Raw genomic sequence first — 18958 nt, 5'->3', positions numbered from 1 at the left:
CAATGCTTAATGTGTTTTCTGGATTTGGGAAGCTTAGAAGCTAACTATACCATCCCTTAATAGGGGTTAATTTACCTTATAAAAGTTCTTAAAGTTTTTGGAGTTTGGTGGGGGGGGGGGGGGGTGAGTTTTACCTTTATTTCAAGGGAGACTGCTTTGTGATCTGATCTTACCAGAGAGCACTCTCCCATATTTGTGAGTACCAGATTCCACTTCACCTCCATCACTGTCTTCCCTTTTGTCCTATTTTTCACGTAGCCCATGCCTTCTTGAATAAGTCTGCCGATTTAATTTCTACCAAACACTCTAGTAGTCAGTTCCAGGAGATAACTACCCTATCTGAGAAAAAGAAGTTTGAGTGATACAGTGAGTAATTAGGCCATGCAATCTACTGTTTCTGCCCTCCTCCCACCGATCTTTCTGTTCTGAATGACCCATTCTCAACTCTGTCACCAGAATTGAGTTGCTGCTGTCTCTTTGCTTTGGTTGCAGACAATTTAATTTCTTCTAGCCTCTCTTCATATTCCTTCTTCTCCATTCTACAGATCTTTCTAGAAGACCTGATAAATGTGCAAAAGCAACCTTTAAAGCAGGAAAACTACTGCACCAAGAAAACATCAGTTTGGGACAAGAATGTGTTATAAAAAAACTTGGGCAAGAGGAGTGTATAAATATGTGGGAACTGATGAAGGATCAGCAAAAAACATGAACAAATGCAAATAAAACTTAATAATTAGTACTTTAGAAGACTTAAATTAATCCTGAAAACAGCATTGACATATAGGAAAAAAATCCAAACTATAAACCAATTTGCTCTTTCTGTACTAGCTTACAGTTTTGGAGTGATTGACTGACCCCAAAATGTGTTGGATGGATTAGACAAGAAAACAAGAAGGAGGATTCGTGCTCACCAAATGATTTATAAAAATCAGTGTATACCAAGATTATATATTCCTTGCTCCGAAGCAGGGATGGGCCACCTTGAAATTGATTACATGCACAGATCTGCAATCGTGGGACTCAACACATATCTACTGACCTCACAATACCTAAATGTAGTGAAAGTTTTGAAACATAAGCAGAATAAATCTAAGATGACTTCCCTGCTTAGCCTAGGAGAAGCATATGAGCATCAAGCAGGAATGGAAATCAAACCACAAGTGGATAAATAACAGGCAGCAACTGAATGTGCCAAAAAACAAAAGAAAGAATATAAGGTAAAGGACCAGATGAGAAGACAAGAAATGTAGAAAAGTATAGTTACAGTACAGAAAACATCTAGAAGAACCTCATGTTGATCAGGAATGGATGTGGGAATGGTTAAGGACAGGCAAATTCAAACCAAGAGATAAAAGATTAATATTGGCAGCACAGGACAGTGGGCTATGTACAGGTTGGTTTACAAAGTCCATTGAACATGTGGGAGAAACAGACAAATGTAGGTTTTGTAAAACAGAATTGGAAACAGTTGCACACCTCCTTGCTGGTTGCGACATACTAATGGCAGAAGGACTGTATACTGAAAGGCATAATAATGTGGTGAGACTGTTGAACTGGGAATTGTGCAAACATTATGGTATTGAAGTGGCTGAAAAACACTGGAAACATGAGCCACAAAGCATCACAGAAAGTGATGAAGTCTATATCACATGAGATCATCCATTACCAAGAGTTCAAAAGATAGATGCTAGAAAACTAGATATAGTTGTCCAAGAAAAGAAGATAAAAGTAGCATTGATCATTGAAATCACTGCACCCAGTGAATACAGTGTCTTGTGTACAGAGAGACACAAAATCATAAAATATCCGGATTTGCAATCAGAAATTAGAGCAATGTGGAAGAAAGATACCCAGATAGTTCCAACAGTAGTAGGAGCAACAGGTCTTATAAAAAAAAAGAGTCTACAATCATATTTGGATATGCTACCAATACACATGACGCATTATAGCATTGTATGGCACAGTGATACAGTAGTAGCATTGTCACCTCACAGCAAGATGTTCTCCGTTGGATTCTCAGCTGGAGTGCCTTCTGTGTGGAGTCTGCATGTCCTGCCTGCATTCGTGTGGGTTTCCTCCGGGTGCTCCGGTTTCATCCCACGTTACAAAGTCATGCATCTTGAGTGTTTCTCCCTGGGCCTCTGCTGAAAATTGGCTTTGTTACAAGTTGGACTTTCCCGGTTAACAAATGTTAAATAAATAAATAAATTCCATACAAATTACAGAAGGAGTCATTACTGGGCACATTGCGAGTGCTGCGAAGAGCACTTTTGGCTGACACCAAAGAGTGAAACAATACTAATTTCATGAACTTTAATCGTACTTTGACTTTGGAATGGGGTTCATTCCCATAATGGTATTAGAAACCCAAAAGATTTGGAGAATTTAAAAAGAGGTCGACCTCCTCTGAATTCTGTGCAGCAGCTTGATGCCCTTTTCCTTTAGTGGCTATAGATCAGAGCGTGTGTATGTACCTTTAAGAAGCATTTCCAGATGTAGCACGTGCAGGCAGCAGTGCCATTCTGAGAGAACAGCCAGAGTGTTAACATGTATCAGTGTGATAGTCAGTCTCTTTATAAGTTTATTTAAGCTTAAGTTACAAAGTCTCATTTCTGATGTGTTTGTGTGCAATAAAGCTGCTTAAACAGATCCCACGAATGTTTGTCTTTTTATCCTGATCAGACGAGCGACAGTGGCCTCCAGAATGGAAAGCAGGACCCTGTAGAGTAGGAGCTTTACCTTATATTTATTTATTTATTTATTTGTTTTTATTTATTTATTTATTTATGTATTTGTTTTTATTTATTTATTCATTGCTTCTGAAACCTGCCTTTTTGCAGATACAGCACAGCATTCTATTCAGTGATGTGAGTGTCCTATGCCTTTGCTCCTGGTGGTCAGTCCGAATGCATCAGTGTCCTAAGAACATTATTTTTGCTTTGCTGTTATCAGTATTTTCATGTGAGTGTGTGGTGTGGAAGGACAACCATGGCAGAGCTAGTCACATGGTGGTGTGAACTTTGGCTCTAGGTCGTTATTCTGACCGCACATGCAAAAATGGGAATAACTGGTGTGGACAGATGGACGGATAGATGGACGAATGGATGTCGTCAGTGTTTTTATTGCTGCCATTCTTTCACACCAGTGCTGTCATGGTCCTAATTCAGCACTTTGCATTGTTGTTTCCACTGACCTTCAGCTCTCACTCTTTTGCTCACTTACTCAGCCTTTCGAAATCCTTAGGTAGCTTCTTCCTGCTTCTTCCACCAATGCATGTAGCCGTTTTTTGTCGACGAGGAGTCTTATCCTCTCACCTGTTCTCAAACAGGTCATACATAGACACACTAAAGAGTGTTGGATGCAAGAGAGACCCTTGCATTACTCCACTAATTACTTCTCTAATTCCTGACATTGTCCCTCTAACAATAACACTCTTTGTCCAATGTTTCAGGGATCTGCCTATCCATTTCCTTAGTCTCGGTCCTACCCTCAACCCCCTTTAGTTCTATTATCTGCCCCCTATGAGGGCAGACTGAAAGGCCTCATTTAACTCCCAAGTAGATTATTTCTGGTAGCACTGCTTTTTGCCCCCCTATCAAGTTGTTACCCAGTCACAAAACTGTATCATGCTTGATTGACAGCTCCTTCAGGCATGATCCCACACTGGCTACTATCTGGCAGATTGTCTAATATCCATAATATTACAGCATGCTTTTATGTGAGCAGAAGCTGGATTGCTCGACAGTGTCCTCAGCATAAAAAGTATGGATTCATTGGAGTTCCCTTTGCCTGGGGGTCTGAACTGACTTTTTAAGGCATATGCCTATTTATGCACCACAAATGCTGGTGACAATGCACCTAATACCAGTTCACAAGCAGCAGGACCAGACAATCAGATCTGAGTCGCAGACACCTAAGGGGCTGGTCAAACAAACCCTTATCTGGAGATTATTTCTTCGCTGGAGTCACTGCATTTCAGGATCTCTTGGAGTCTGTGACTGAAAATGTGGTTGAGACAAAGATATGCAAAATGGATTTGAGGAAGGATGTAAACAACATAAAAAACAGGGTCCTCATGCTGGAGAAAAGTATGGCTTGAGCTGGATAGGATAGAAAAGGATTTGTTTTACTATTAAAATGTTTAAAAATTATTTGAATGATTTGGAGGAACACTTTTGTTGAAAAAGAATGTGGTCATCTTTGGCCATCTGGAAAAAGAAAAAGCAGCCAATGCCTGTTGTGTTTATGCATAAAGGACAAATTAAGGGTGGGCATCCTTTACAGGAAATCTTGACATACATCACTGACTGGATGATCTATAATATCAACGCCTTCCTCATCAGCTTTTCTAAGACTTCAGATTTATTATTATTATTATTTTTTTAAATAATTAAATCACCATGCTGTACTACTTAAGGGTCATCCTCTGCAACAAGTTCTCTGGGCAGCAATGTGAATGTGTGCATTGCAGCAGACATGCCTTTTATAATTCACACAGTCAGAGCCAAGTAGTGGAATGCAAGGATGTCATGTTTTAGGCCGATATATGCTACCATTTGCTTCATATGAGATACCCCTCATTGCTGTAAGTGCTGGTGCACCATGTGTGAACTTCACATGCCTGGTTGGAGGTCGTGAGGAAGAAGTTCAGCCTTTATACTACCAAATGTATTCAATTGTCCATAGGGCTGCCATAGCACTTTTCTGTTTTCATGGCTCTCATGTTGAAAGTTGTCCTGTTGTGTTTACTACTGTTTACTGCTGTTATAAGGCATGCTTGCTAAGGGGAATTATGATATTATCTGCATGTGGATAAAGCACTTTAACTTGTCCCCTTGTTAGGTGCACATGTTTGATTTTCTGGAGATAATGTTAGCTGATTTTATGGAATGCAGGTTTCTAATATTTGCTAAGGAAGATGTTTCCTTCATTGTGCACTGTACAGAGCAAGTGGTTGACTATCCCTTGTGATGACTAAAATGGTAGCTCTTTAGCAGCTTATCAAGGAGTAGAGCTATTACCTGCTATCTAGTCTGTGAAGGTCATAACTTGATGGCCTGCATGCTGACTTATGCTACAGAGATCTTTTGGTTGGTTTAATGCTAATATCTTTGGTTGGTACATTACTGAGTGACAGAGGTGCTCAATGTATGTGCCACAGTGGTTATTGTCCCTCCTTATGTCATTGTCTTCTGTTCATTCATATCAATGTAAGCTTATGGGCAAGGGAAGCTAATATAGGGGACTTGCCCATACTGACAAAGATTTGATATTTGTTTCTAGAAGCTGCAGGAACACTCAATCTCAGGGTGAGAAACAGGATGTTCCTCTGTAAGATGGAGCTGAAAAGTGGTAGAAGAGGTGAAGTACCATAGTTGCTACTTCAGTCTAATGAGGTATTCATTCCATCCAGTTTGTGAAGGGCGACAATGGTAGGTTGTTTTCCCCATGTGGTTTGATGGATTCCATGCATGAAATTACACAGAAGCTGGTTGAGGTTGTGTGTGACATTAATGGTTTGACATTTACAGTATCCACCATTTGAGTTGTATTTTGAAGTAATGAGGCTGAACTGTATGTCTGTACGTGTATGGTACATGTATTATAACCCCCAGAAAATGGATGAGTGATTTAAGACTATTACTGCTCAGTATTATGGGGAATTGTAGCAGTGTCAGTCATATTTGGTGAAGAGACTAACCTTCCTACTTATGAGGTGTTCCTCCATCATAGACTGGCATGGATGATGGCCATCCAAGGTGCCAGATCCTATCCAAGTGGTACATCCATTTCATAATGAAATTGGTAGCACATTATGTAGGCTTGGAGTCTGGGGTTTGTTCTAGGGTGCATATCATATCTAAGGGATGAGATAACATGAATACATTTATGGCAGGGGTTCAGGAGAAATTAGCTGGAGTGTGTCAGTAAGTTGACCTTAGGAGAGGAACTGATGGAGTTTGGATGGAGGATTGATCCAAGTGAAGCTTCTGTCTGATAATATCAGTGGGCTACGCACAACATCAAGCAAGACAGGTTTCAGTTGCTGACTTAGTCTCAGCACATTAATGTGTTGTTTGTGGAGGAGCTCCGCATGACTGGAGAGAATAAGTCTTGGATTTAAATGGCGACAATTTCCTTCCATCTACGTGCTGCTAGGGACATATACTACCTTGGCAGTGTGGTTGTTGTGGAAGGGTGCTGTAGGTGACAGGAGCAGGCTGTTTTCTTGGATCTTAATAGGCGTATTCCACTCATTAATGGCAGATGACATGGGGCTGACAATTATGGGGCTCCTGTTATGGAGCCATTCAGGGAATCCCTGACTTTTTCTAGGGTATTGACAAAACTGACAAGAACTGGATTGCCAGTTAATGATCCATTAATGGGTTGTAAATGCTGTGATGGCACATGGATTTGCTGAGTACAAGTAAGATTCAGAGGTGCTGCTAAAACTGTGTGGGTGAAGTTCTTAACCTGACAGATACACGAATACTCAAGCAGAGAAACATTAAACAGTCCAGGCCAAAATGGCAGCAGTATGAAATAATTCCCTATTATTTTCTTCATATCTCAGAATACTTGATGCCTTCATGTGTCAGTTTGTGCCCCATTTCTGCTGCTGATGGGGAAAGCAGCAAGACAGAGATTTTTGGATAGTGGTCTATCCAGTAATCGTCTGCAGGTAGGCTTTCAAGAAACTGGTACACTTCTCTGCTCCTAATGTCAGTGGATACAAACATCAGTTAGTTAATGACTACTATTTAAAGCTTATGTCACAGTGAAGTGTTAAAGGCTTTCTACTGTCAGGATAAACAAAAATAAGTGGGAAAAAGTAGAAGTAACAGTGTTTTATTTTGACCTCACCTGACTGTTGTATTTGGATTCATGGTCACTAAGAGCCCCATACTACTCAGATATGATGAGCTGTAGATGTACCTATTAGATTTCTGGACACTGAGGTACAGTCCATTCTTGTGAATCGAGAATTAGTTGGCGTCTTTTTGTTTTTCACGAATCTAGAATTTCCTAAGAAGATGCTTGCTATGTTCTTATACTTTAAGCAATTTAACTAATGACAAACTGCCATTCAAGACTTTGCTTAGTGCATTATTCTTATAGATGCCTCAAAGCAGATTTATTTTGAGGAGACAGTTTACTGTCTCCTGTTAACCACAGATTCTGCATGGAGCTAACTGAGAAATGGAACATACAGAGGCAGCAATTTTGGTTAAGGAGGTGGAGGAAAGAGTAGGATCCCTTAAATTAGAAAAGATACTGGGCTGGATGGTCTTAGTACTGAAATCTATAAAATATTTTAGATTATGAAGTGGAGTCCTAATTTGCTGCAGGTTCACTGCCATGTGACAAAGGCTCCAAGTCATGTTGGAATATTCTAGACAATGAACAAGGAGCACATCTATTTCTACTGCACTGAAGTGAGTCACACAGTAAGGAGGAAACCCTGTTGTTGATATGAGAGAGGTTCAAATATTTAGGAGTTTACCTGCATGCAGACCCTGTGCTTATCAGGCATCTCATGATGGATGCATAAAGGGATAAAGTTATCAGGACATGGAGTTCTGCATAGCCCTTTTCTTCTCCACGATATGGTTAAGAGGAGTGTATTATCTAGGATGATTGATCTTTAGAACATACTGTCTTTGGACTTGATCAGGGTTTAGTTTGCTATGAAAGGAAGTAGCCAACTTTACTTCAAACGGGGTTTTTACAGAACGGCTTATAAAAAAATGAGCTTTCAACTGACGATTGCGGTGTTAAGTTGTAAGATATAGACAGATTATTTTAAGTTGTGCAGTACCCACTCTGTTGAGAGTTTGGATAAGCTTGTTGGCTGAAAAAGAAGCCACCTTGAGGATGTAAATGAAGAGAGAAGTCCTGCAATATTAGGAGCAGTGCCCTGTCCTCTGTTGGAGTGGTCAGTTTGCTTCTGCAAAGACATGGTTCTGTTTTGTAGGTGGACATGAAGTTGTGGTTAAACCTATTGACAAGGAAAAAACAGTGGTGGGTTACTGGTTTCAGTATTCCAACAGTGCATAGTTGTGTAGGAGAGGCCCAGACAGTCATATTTGGCTGTTTTGTGATTTGAGGAATGGTATTGCAATGTCTATGGGGGGATTGTTAGAAACAGGTTAGGTATAAACATTTTTTCTAGACATTTACCAGCTGAGTCATGCTATCGTGATTTGAATGGACAACCCCTCACCTTGTCCAAAGATTATACTATGTGATTTAAAGGCAGAACAGCAACGCTGCTACCTGATTCCATTGTGGCATAGTATAAAATACAGTCTGTGTATCAGAATATTCCAAAAGTTAGGTTAGTTTGAAGTGCTGCAAGCAAATGGATACAGATGTTGTATATGGTAGGTAGGCGGTTGTCTAGACTGAGATTATTACAACTATCCATACACAATTATTCAAGCCTGTAAGAGTGAAGATTTCAAAAAGCATTCAGTTCAACCCTACTTTATAAATAAGGTGATTTTTTAGATACACTGTTCAGGTGTGAAATGTGGAGAAAGGGATGCTGATCTGGAGCACATGTGGTTCTGTCCAAAGGTTCAGTTATTGTGAAACCTCATCAACAAGGTAGCAGCATTGGATATGGCTCTGGAACAGCGGATAAAACTCGAATTGGAAGAAGTTAATGGATAGTAGGGCAATATCTGGCAGGACTTTTATACTGAAGAGCTAGAAATGGGCAGATTCTTCCAATCAGGAAGAATAAACAAATGAAATGTAAAGTGTTCAACAAGAAGCAAGTCAGTGGTTTAGTTTTCCAGATGAAGTGCCCAGATATGTTGATAGAAATGCTTTCTCCACATTAATCTAAACCTCCTACTGACTACTGCATAATATTCCACTAACTTGATTAATGAACTATGCCTTTGTTAGGGTAAGGGAGAGCATAAGGCAGGACTTGATTTTAATTTTATTTTGGTATGATTTGTCTTGGTAATTTATGAATAAAGCCACTTTTTCAAATAAATTGATGAAAACATGTAAATATGTTATAATTTGGAACAAACATTACAAAACCAATGTAAATCTATACTTAACAAGTGTTCTTCTTTGTACAAGAAATTATATGGTAAAGACGAAAGTACCTCTGACCTACATTTTATGCATAAGAAAAACAAACCTAAGCTTTCACTAGTAGTGTAGCAGGATAAAGACCTGATTATAGCCCAGTAGTTTAATGGTGCTGGCAGGGCTAATAGTGGTCCACATCCTCAGAGTTGCCATGGCTCTCACCAGGCTTATGATGTGGGTTCAATAACAGGGCCCTGCTACAGAGTGGAAGCTTTTCATGTAGTGCAGGGGTAGGTAGGGAGAATGTGGGTATGGCCACTCAAGGCAGTGATGTTAGCACCTGTCTTAAATGAGAGGCTGTAGGTTCCTCTCACATTTGTGTGAAAGCTGACATCATTACTGGTGGGGGTGGTGGGGAATAGGGGGTAGGTATAATCAATTTCAACAATTGGCCAAGCTTCTGGTGTCATTCAAAGGGGATCCATTGTCTGTCAGCCTGGGACGACATGCTCGATAGACCTCGTTGCATTGCAAGAGACGGCTTGCACCTTTCACCCCTAGGCTTTCGAATACTGGCCAAGGCTCTTGCTGCCCCCATAGTGCCTTTTTTAGGCAAGGTTCAAAAGTCAACAGCACAAATAAAAGAATGAGGGTTATGCTACTCAACGCCAGGAATTTAAATCTCAAAATGCACGCACTCGAAGCACTCCTCAGTATGGAGAACATCGACATCTGTGCAGTAACTGAAACCTGGTTCAAGGCTCTACAGAGCACCCCAGCACTACCGGGCTACAACTCATACCACACATTTCAGCCACAGAACATGGACCGAAACACAAAAGGAGGGAGTGTAGCCATATTCATCAAGGATACCTACACCTCCAGGTTAGTAGCGCAGCATAATATCTCCGAGATCATTCATGTGCAACTAACATCAGTCAAATCTGCAATGCAAATTGTGGCCTGCTACAGATCACCCTCCATGACCCAGGACCACCACTCCACCTTTCTGGAGACACTGGAAAACATGAAGGTCCTACCGAACACCCTGATATTGGGCAATTTCAATTTCCCTACCGTTAACTGGGAAAACTACTCAAGTACAAACTCCCAGGTCCAGCGCTTCCTGGAATTTATCAACTCAACTGACCTGGACCAGCTGGTAAACTCCTCTACCAGAGGTGAAAACATATTGGACCTGGTCATCACCAACATGGGTGACAGGTGTTCCAAACCAGAGGTCAACCCATCACTGGTTAGATCAGACCATAAACTAATCAATCTGGATGTCCAAACCACATCACCACCTCCAACCAAGGAAACAACAGTGAAAAACTTTTCTATAGCAAACTTCACCTTACTTAAGACAGAGGTGATAAGTTTCACAGCCCCCACACTAAAGGATAAAAGTGTGCAAGATGCAGGAACCTTTACAAATGCACTCTATGAGCACCTACAAGGATGCATGGATCATACCATCCCTAGCAAAACCAAGACTCACTCCCCTAAGAGAAGGAAATCAGTCTGGCGGACCCCTGCCATAAATATGCTATACAATAGGAGGAGGAAACTAGTTCAGAAAAAAAGCAAATCCCAAGAAGGAAAGTCATCCCTGATCAGTATCAATAAGAAACTAAGGTCCCTCATAAAAATCTTTCAAGGCTAACTTCGAAAGAAAAATAGCCAAGGATTCGAAAGATAACCAATGCAGCAGGGTAACACGATGAACATCGAACTAACCCCCCCACTTACACACACTGTTGAACCTCAGCCTCTCCACAGGCTACATGCCCATAGAATGGCACACGGCAACGGTTATTCTGCTCCAAAAAGGAGGGGCCACAACTGACCCTGGTAACTATCACCCATAAGCCTGACTAGCCTGGTCTGCAAGGCTATGGAGAGCATCATCATGGAACTCATTAACAAAGACATTGGGAACCTCCAAACACTTGACCTGACCCAGTTCGGCTTTGTTAAGGGCAGATCATGCCTACTAAACCTGGTTGATTTCTTTGAGACAGTCATCAAGGCCATAGATGAGGGGAAGGTAGTTCACACAGCCTACCTTGACCTTGCCAAGGCTTTTGACATTATTCCTCACTCGGGTATTATAGAAAAACTCACCAGTCTGAACATAAACCCCTACGTCACAAGATGGGTTGCCAACTGGCTTACAGACAGAACTCACACAGTAGGAATAGTGGGCTCCAGGTCCAACTCTAAACCAATCACAAGTGGTGTCCCACAAGGCTTGGTCCTGGGACCCCTACTGTTCGGCATATACTTCTCAGAAGTACAGGCAAACACAGGAGGACTATGGCTAACCAAGTTCGCCGATGACTGCAAACTGGAAGCCATAATTGACTCTCCAGGTGACACAGACATTCTCCAAAAGGGCCTTACTGAGACGGACACCTGGTGTCAAAGTCATAGTCTCAAGCTAAATGCCAAAAAATGCGTAGTCATTCCATTTGGGAAAAACAAAACACCCATGAATTACCACATAGGTGGCATCCCCCTTAATACAGAAGAGGTAATAAGAGATCTGGGGACCCAGGAAGATAGTAATCTCTCCTTTAAAAATCATATTGCCAAAGTAGTTAGGAAATCCTTCTATGTAGCCCATCTAATTACTAAAGGGTTCGCATCTAGAAATAAAGAGGTTATAGTGCCCCTCTACTCGTCACTCATCAGACTCATCATAGAGTTCAATGCCCTGTTTGGGATGTACCTCACAAGACACTTCCAACAGCTGGAAAGACCACAAAAGTACCTCACCAAGAGGATTACTGGCCTCAAACATATGTCCTATGCAGCCCGACTGGAAAAACTCCAGCTGTACTCAGTGGCATATCGCTTACTCAGAGGTGATCTCTGCCTGACTTACAAAGCCATGTCCAACTCAGAATTGATGGACATGCTCCACCTAAAGAAATCCAAGCCACTGCGAGCCACTCGCTCTATTGATTTAACCTCACCTCAACAATAAATAGAACATGCTGGAGGGATAGAGTCCTGTCACAGAGACTCCTCATGCTTTGAAATAAAATTCCTAACTACATTAGGCAGAGCCCCTCACTAACACTCTTCAAGAGAAACCTTGATGAGTCGATGGGTAACAGAAAATACACCCCTGTGATCACTTCATTGGCTCTTCTTGACAGAGGCTCAGTTAATTAATCAATGGGGCAGCGAAAGCTGACACACACCGGCTAGGCTTATAAATGCCCATGTGCAGATAGCCTAGTACCTACCTATGAACCTATATGAAAAATGCTGTCATTGCCAGGACACCAGTGAGAACTCAAAGTACCTGCCTGGGTAATAGCACCTTAGAAGTTTGATTGTCATCAGGTATAGGGATAAAAACATCATAACAGCAGCAATAAAATAATAATAATAATAATAATAATAATAATAATAATCATAATAATAATAATAATAAAAGTACAGTATTACTTCCAGCTAGATAAGCCTGCTGACTAAAAATTAACATTAAGAAGTATTTGTGGAACATGAGACTAACCACAGTTACTACAGGTTAAATATAAATAAACCAATTAGAATAAATATCATGCCCATGTTCTTATGACAGTAAATATGAAACAAACATAAGAAGGCAATACTGCTTACTACAATTAAAAGTTATATTTTGCTTTATTACACTCTGTCATATAACATACTATAATTATTTTTCATTAGAAATTAAGCAAGACATAAGGAATTCGACAGGAAAGACATTTACCTGAAGGGGAGCCACTCGGGAGGCTGTCATCATCTGAAATATAAAGGGACTGTGTTAATTGTCAGTTTATTTGATTGGATGAAGCATGCACTCACAAGTGCCATGACTTTTAGATGCTTTCTGATAATTCAAAGTAAGATTTCAAACAATAGCTGCATGCTAAACCTATAACTTCTTTGCCATACATAATAAATGTTGAAACAGGCACCTGTTAGTAACTTAGAACATGTAATACAAGTACTAAGAAGAATTTGAAGGGTAAATCAAGAATCAGGCACTAAATTTTAAATGTTGTAAGTGCTTTCATCTATATTTATTAAAACAAACTTCTTCAGATAAGAGCAAGCTAAGAAGACATTTTAAATAACCCCCCATTAAATCATGTGACCCAAAAGGAAATTACATCACTGAAAAAAATCTTAGCAATAACACCATCTTGTGGTTCAAAGACTGAACTACAACTAAATAGTCATTTGTAAAAGTACATGGCTACCATATAGTATGATAGAACAGAAAACACATTGCATTGAAATACAACCATAAAAACCATCACATATAATCACTTAAAACCAAAAATGTTACCTATCCAGTGCCTTCAGTTTTAATAAGCACTGGCTTGAGCATGTAACATTTAGCCCAGGAAACCTATATGCATTTAATAGAACTTGCCACTTAAGTTCACAGCATTCCAATTTGAGAGTCCAAGGACCCCCTCTTTCGTCAGACAAAACCTGCTTAATTACTGTGAATTTAAAATGATGTTCTGGGAAGGTCATAATATGTCTGGCTATGGCGTTATGAACATGTAATTTATTAATACTATAAATATGCTCATATAGTCTGTGACACCTATGCACTGGCCCAGTAATCAAGGACTGTCAATCCGCACCACTAACACATGTGAGGGGCATCAACATTGGGAGGATAACAAGTACACACACAGTAAACTACAACTTCCCTTAAGAGCAGACAGAGATCACAGTCAGTCTGGGGCTGGTTTATCCCTTTCTCTCCAGAGCTCCAGTAAGACTCTCCACTGGCACAGCAATAGGGTTCAGATTGCAGCCGAGTGGTCAAGCCAAAACCTCCAGCACACTCATACACACACACACACACACACACACACACACACACACACACACACACACACACACACACACACACACACACACACACTTTGAGATTTGAGTTATATACAAACACACAGACACTCTTGGGGAAGGCTGGCACATGTTTTCCAGCTATGCTCCTTCTGCCCAGACTATATGGTAGTACTGACTCCCACCAACCACTACTATCAGCTACTATAAAGGCCCTTACCAAAGTGTGTCCAATTTTACTGTTTAATGTTATTATTATCTAATCGGTAAGTGTTACGAACAGCAAGGCTATTTAGGAGTGGCTTATACAGTATCACAAAATACATGCAAGTACTCTTAGAGCTTTAATATCTCTATACACAAACCAGCCACAGTAAAAAGGTTTAAAATATTTAATAATAAATAATAAAAACACAAGCCAATACTCATTAGTTCAACACGGTGACAATAGAGAGTTCAGAAATCACAGGAAATACTTTAAAACAAGATTATAGGATAGTCTGACATAAATATAGAAAACAGCTAGACTAATATTGCTATTTCTAGCTATCTCTAAGAGCAATACTAAGAACTAAATCCTACTTACAAGGCAAAGTGCTGGTGAGTTGTTGTCAGCTTCAGAATAAAATACAAAATTCTATCCATTCTTTCTGAGATTGCCCTTAAATTGATAATACACATTTCTGTTGAGTCATTTCAGATTACATCATTCTTAACATCTCTGGATTAGTTCCCAGGCTAACAGAACTCAAAATTCAACATCTCTCTTTAAGCTGCACCTGCTAGGAAGCCACAGCAATAAAAGACAGCTTACATGTGAAACTTAGCAATTATCTATGTCCCAGAACAATAGAAAGAATTTCCTGGCCCAGACATCCTGTCTCCGAGCATGAGATCATATACAGTTGTAAAGTCCTTTACTTATCAGCTTTCTTCCAGCAGGATGCACTGTGGTCAAATTTCTGAAGCTCAGCACATAACAGTTTTCTTACATTTGTGAAACTAGCCTGTGGATCATATTAATATTTACAATGGCATAGAATTATTTATAAAAATTATATTTAGCTAGGCTGGCAGCCCCTCAGTTTATCACATTTCTTCCCCCCCTGAGAACTCAAGCTAGTTTTTCAAGTGTCCCTTGAGAAATGTTTTTTGACAGGGTTGAGTCTATCTGGGTATACCTTACCCCATTCCCTGTCTTGAGAGTCCATCCGCATTGGCATTGCTAATTCCACTGCAATGCTGCACTGACATATCATATGCTTGCAACCCTAGGCTCCACCTTAGCAACTTGGCATTTTTTTGGCTGGCTCATATTAGGGGATTGTGATCTGTAACTACAGTGAATTTTCTTCCACACAGACAAGGCTGAAGTTCCTGCAGTACCCACACTATGGCTAAACATTCCTTTTCCACAGCTGCATAGCATTCCTCCCTGGGTTGGAGCCTGCGACTGAGGTATATCACTGGGTGCTCTTCTTCCCTCTGAAAAAATATGGCTAAGTACAGCCTCCACCCTATGGTTCAAAGCATCCACCTGTACAACAAATTATTTGCTGTAATCTGGACTGACTAACACAGGGAGTCCTCCCAAAGCTTCTCTAAGCTTCTGGAATGCCTGCTCACATGCTGTGGTCCACGCTACCTTATCTGGCCAGTTTTTCCTTGTCAGGTCTGTGAGGGGAGCAGCTATGGTACTATAACTGGGGACAAACTTTCTGTAGTACCCTGCTGTCCCTAAAAATGCTCTCACCTGCTTTTTGGTAACAGGTGCAGGCCATGCTTGAATGGCTTCCACTTTGGCTGGATCTGGCCCGATCTTACGACTCTCCACTCTATGTCCCAGGTTGGAGACCTCTGCCATACCCACCTGACATTTGCTGGGCTTAATGGTCAACCCTGCACTCTGTAGTCTGCTCAGCACTTCCCTGACATGCTGAAAGTGCTCTTGCCAGGAATGGGTGGAGATGGTCATCTAGGTAAACAAGGGAAAATGCTCCTGCTAGGATATGATCTACCACCCTCTGGAAAGTTGCTGTGACATGTTTCATCCCAAAGGGCATCTTTGTAAACTCATACAAGCCAAACGTAGTCACAAAGTCTGACCTCTCTCTAGCACTGGGACTCAAGGGCACCTGACAGTAACCCTTGGTAAGAGCAATGGTGGTAAGATACTTAGTCCCACACAGCTGCTCTAGGGCTTCATCTGTCCTAGGTATGGGGTAAACATCTGACTCTGTGTGACTATTTAATCTCATGTAGTCCACACAGCACTTGGTGCTGCCATCCTTCTTTGGCACCAGCCCCACTGGTGAGGCCCAGGGACTGTTGGACTCCTGAATTACCCCTAGTTACAACATTTCCTGTACCTCCACCCTCAGAGTCTGTTTGACTCTCTCAGGCACCCTATAAGGTGCCTACCTAATATGCCTCTGGGGTCTTGTATCCACCTGGTGCTGCACCAGGTGGGTGCACCCTGATTTCCTAGTGAACATGTCCCCAAACTCCTGTAACACAGCTCGGATTTCTCAAACCTGGGTAGGAGATAGCTGCTGGGACATTGCTACCCTTCCACTGAGGTGTCAGTCCTACTCTCACTTAGGAGATCAGTCACCAGATCTCCCTCAAACTCCTGCAATCCACTGAAAATACTCAACACAAGGGCCTCCATATCATGGTAAGGTTTCATCATGTTAACACTGTACAATTTGTGCCCCTGCCTCCTGCTTATCAGTTCTACCATGTAGTTAACATCAATGACCTTCCTTACCATCTTGTAGGGTCCCTCCTAAGCTGCCTGCAGTTTGTTGTGTCTGACAGGAATGAGAACCGTTACCTGCTGCCCAACAGCATACTCTCTAGCTCAAGCATTCCTGTCATACCAAACCTTTTTCTACTGCTGGGCTTCTTCCAGGTTCTCCTGAGCCAAGCCCATGCACTCCCTGAGCCTTGTCCTGAGGTTTAGGACATATGTCACAACTGACTCCTTGTGAGATTCACATTCACTCTCCCACTCATCTTGAAATAAGTCTTGAGGCCCTCTCACCCTATGCCCATACAGCAACTCAAAGGGTGAAAAACATGTGGATTCATGGGGAACCTCTCTGTAAGCAAACAACAGATGGAGCAAATATTTCTCCCACTTCCTCTTAAACTGGTCTGCAAATACCTGTAGCATGGACTTGAGTGTAGAGTTTAACCTCTCAACAAGACCATTAGTCTGGAGATGGTAGGGGGTGGTCTTTAGGTACTTCACCCCACAGTACTTCCACAGACAAGCCAGCAGTTCTGACATGAAATTGGCACCTCTGTCAATCAGTATTTCTTTTGGGAAACCTACCCTGTTGAAAATCTGTAACAAAGCATTTGCCACCTTTCCTGCCTCAATGGAGGACAAAGCCACTGGCTCATGGTATCTTGTAGCATACTCTACTACCACTAGGATCTACCTTTTCCCTGTGGAGCTTGGGGTATTCAGGGGCCCCACAATATCTATAGATAGCCTCAGAAATGGCTCCTAAATCACAGGCAAAGGCATCAAGGGAGCTTTCACCTTGTTTACTGCCTTGCCTACCTTTTGGCACTGCTCACAGGTCCTGCAGTACCATGTTATATCTCTGGAAATCCCAGGCCAATAGAAGTTTTGCATAATATGTATCTTTGTATGTTTATGCCCCTATGACCTGCAAAGGGAAAATCATGGGCTATGGCTAGAGGTGCCAGATGGTAGGCTCTGGGCACTACCAATTGCTGTATTCTCTCACCTTCTAGCCCCCCCCCCCAGTGGTCCACTCTCTATAAAGTAACCCTTTGTCCCAGTATACAGATTCCCCCCTTCCCTTGGGAATCAGGTACCTCACTGGCTACCTGCCTCAGACCTTGTAATATAGGGTCTGAGAGCTGAGGCTGTCACAACTCTCTCTTTGTAACCCTTCCCAGCTCCACTTCCACAAGAAATATGGCATCCTCTAATACTCACCTCTGCCCTGGCAGTCACTCTGTCCAAGGGAACATCAGTACCAACAAGCAGCTGTGGCTCACCTTCAGTCTCACTGCTACAAGGTAGTTCCCTCCCTGAAGTAACCACCTCACCAGTCATGGCTGCAAGTGTGCAGTCTGTCTGGGTCTACCCCAGGCTACCAGACACACATGCTTGTCTCCAAGCCTGACTGTGTGTAACTGCATAAACACATGGCACTGCCTCATGAAAATCCTTCCCTATCAAAACAGCTGCAGGATGGTAGTTTGGTACCCCTGTTGTCTCAAGATAACCTACAATTGGCATTTTGTCATTCCCACTTTTTGGCTCTCTCACTTTTTGTTCCCCACCTTGTCAATGTGTACATCTGTATGCTACATGGCCCCACTGATTGCATTTAAAACATTTAACCCTAGGCCCTGGACATGTACCTGGACTGATGGCTTCACCTGCTACTGGTAGATTCTGTTGGAGCAGTCTGGGCTGCCCAACGTGGGTCCCTTTAGTCCCATGAGCTGTACTGGGGCTCCCTTTCCTGTGCAGGGCTGCCCTGCTTGCTAGATATAGGTCTCCCTTTTTCCCAACCCCTCTGAAGTAGCACACTGTCTATCAGCTAACCAGATCCTTATGTCCTCAGGCAAAGTACTAAGGGCTTGTTCCCTCACCAAAAAGTCTGCCAGCCCTTCAAAAGTGGTGACCTGACATCCAATCACCCACCTATGAAAATAAGTGTTTAGTTCAGCAACATATTCACACACACTTTCATCTGACTTGCGTCTATACTCATGAAACTTTTTCCTATAAGCTTCGGGTGTTAGCTTAAAAACTTCTAGCAAACAATTCTTTACAGCATTATAATTTAAAAAGTCATTGTCAGACAGTTTGGATAAAATAGTTACAGTTTTACCATGAAGTAAGGGAGTCAGGAATCGTAGTCAGAGCCCTTGGTCAATATTATACTGTTTATATAGCCTCTCAAACATATGAATGAAACTATCAAAATTATCATCCTCTGTAAACTGTTTGAGAAATGTACTGAACTTTTGTGCTTGTGGGGTCCAGTTACTCCCTTAC

General features: G+C 41.6%; 1 protein-coding gene across 2 annotated transcripts in view; it reads right to left on the bottom strand.

Annotated features, from left to right (window-relative positions):
* The window catches only part of KCNH7 (potassium voltage-gated channel subfamily H member 7), a 2626261-nt gene that overhangs the window by 1200032 nt on the left and 1407271 nt on the right, over nt 1-18958 (bottom strand). For both annotated transcript variants that reach the window (XM_044074771.1, XM_044074772.1), the window contains exon 4: nt 12806-12838. In XM_044074771.1, the coding sequence (XP_043930706.1) occupies nt 12806-12838 (33 nt within the window). The remainder of the gene's footprint in view (nt 1-12805; nt 12839-18958) is intronic.

Source organism: Protopterus annectens, chromosome 6.part0, assembly GCF_019279795.1.
Source record: "Protopterus annectens isolate FY-2018-M chromosome 6.part0, PAN1.0, whole genome shotgun sequence".
NCBI classification, from domain to species: Eukaryota; Metazoa; Chordata; order Ceratodontiformes; family Protopteridae; genus Protopterus; species Protopterus annectens.
Note: the sequence above shows the minus strand (reverse complement) of the source record. Positions and strands in the feature narration are given on the sequence as shown.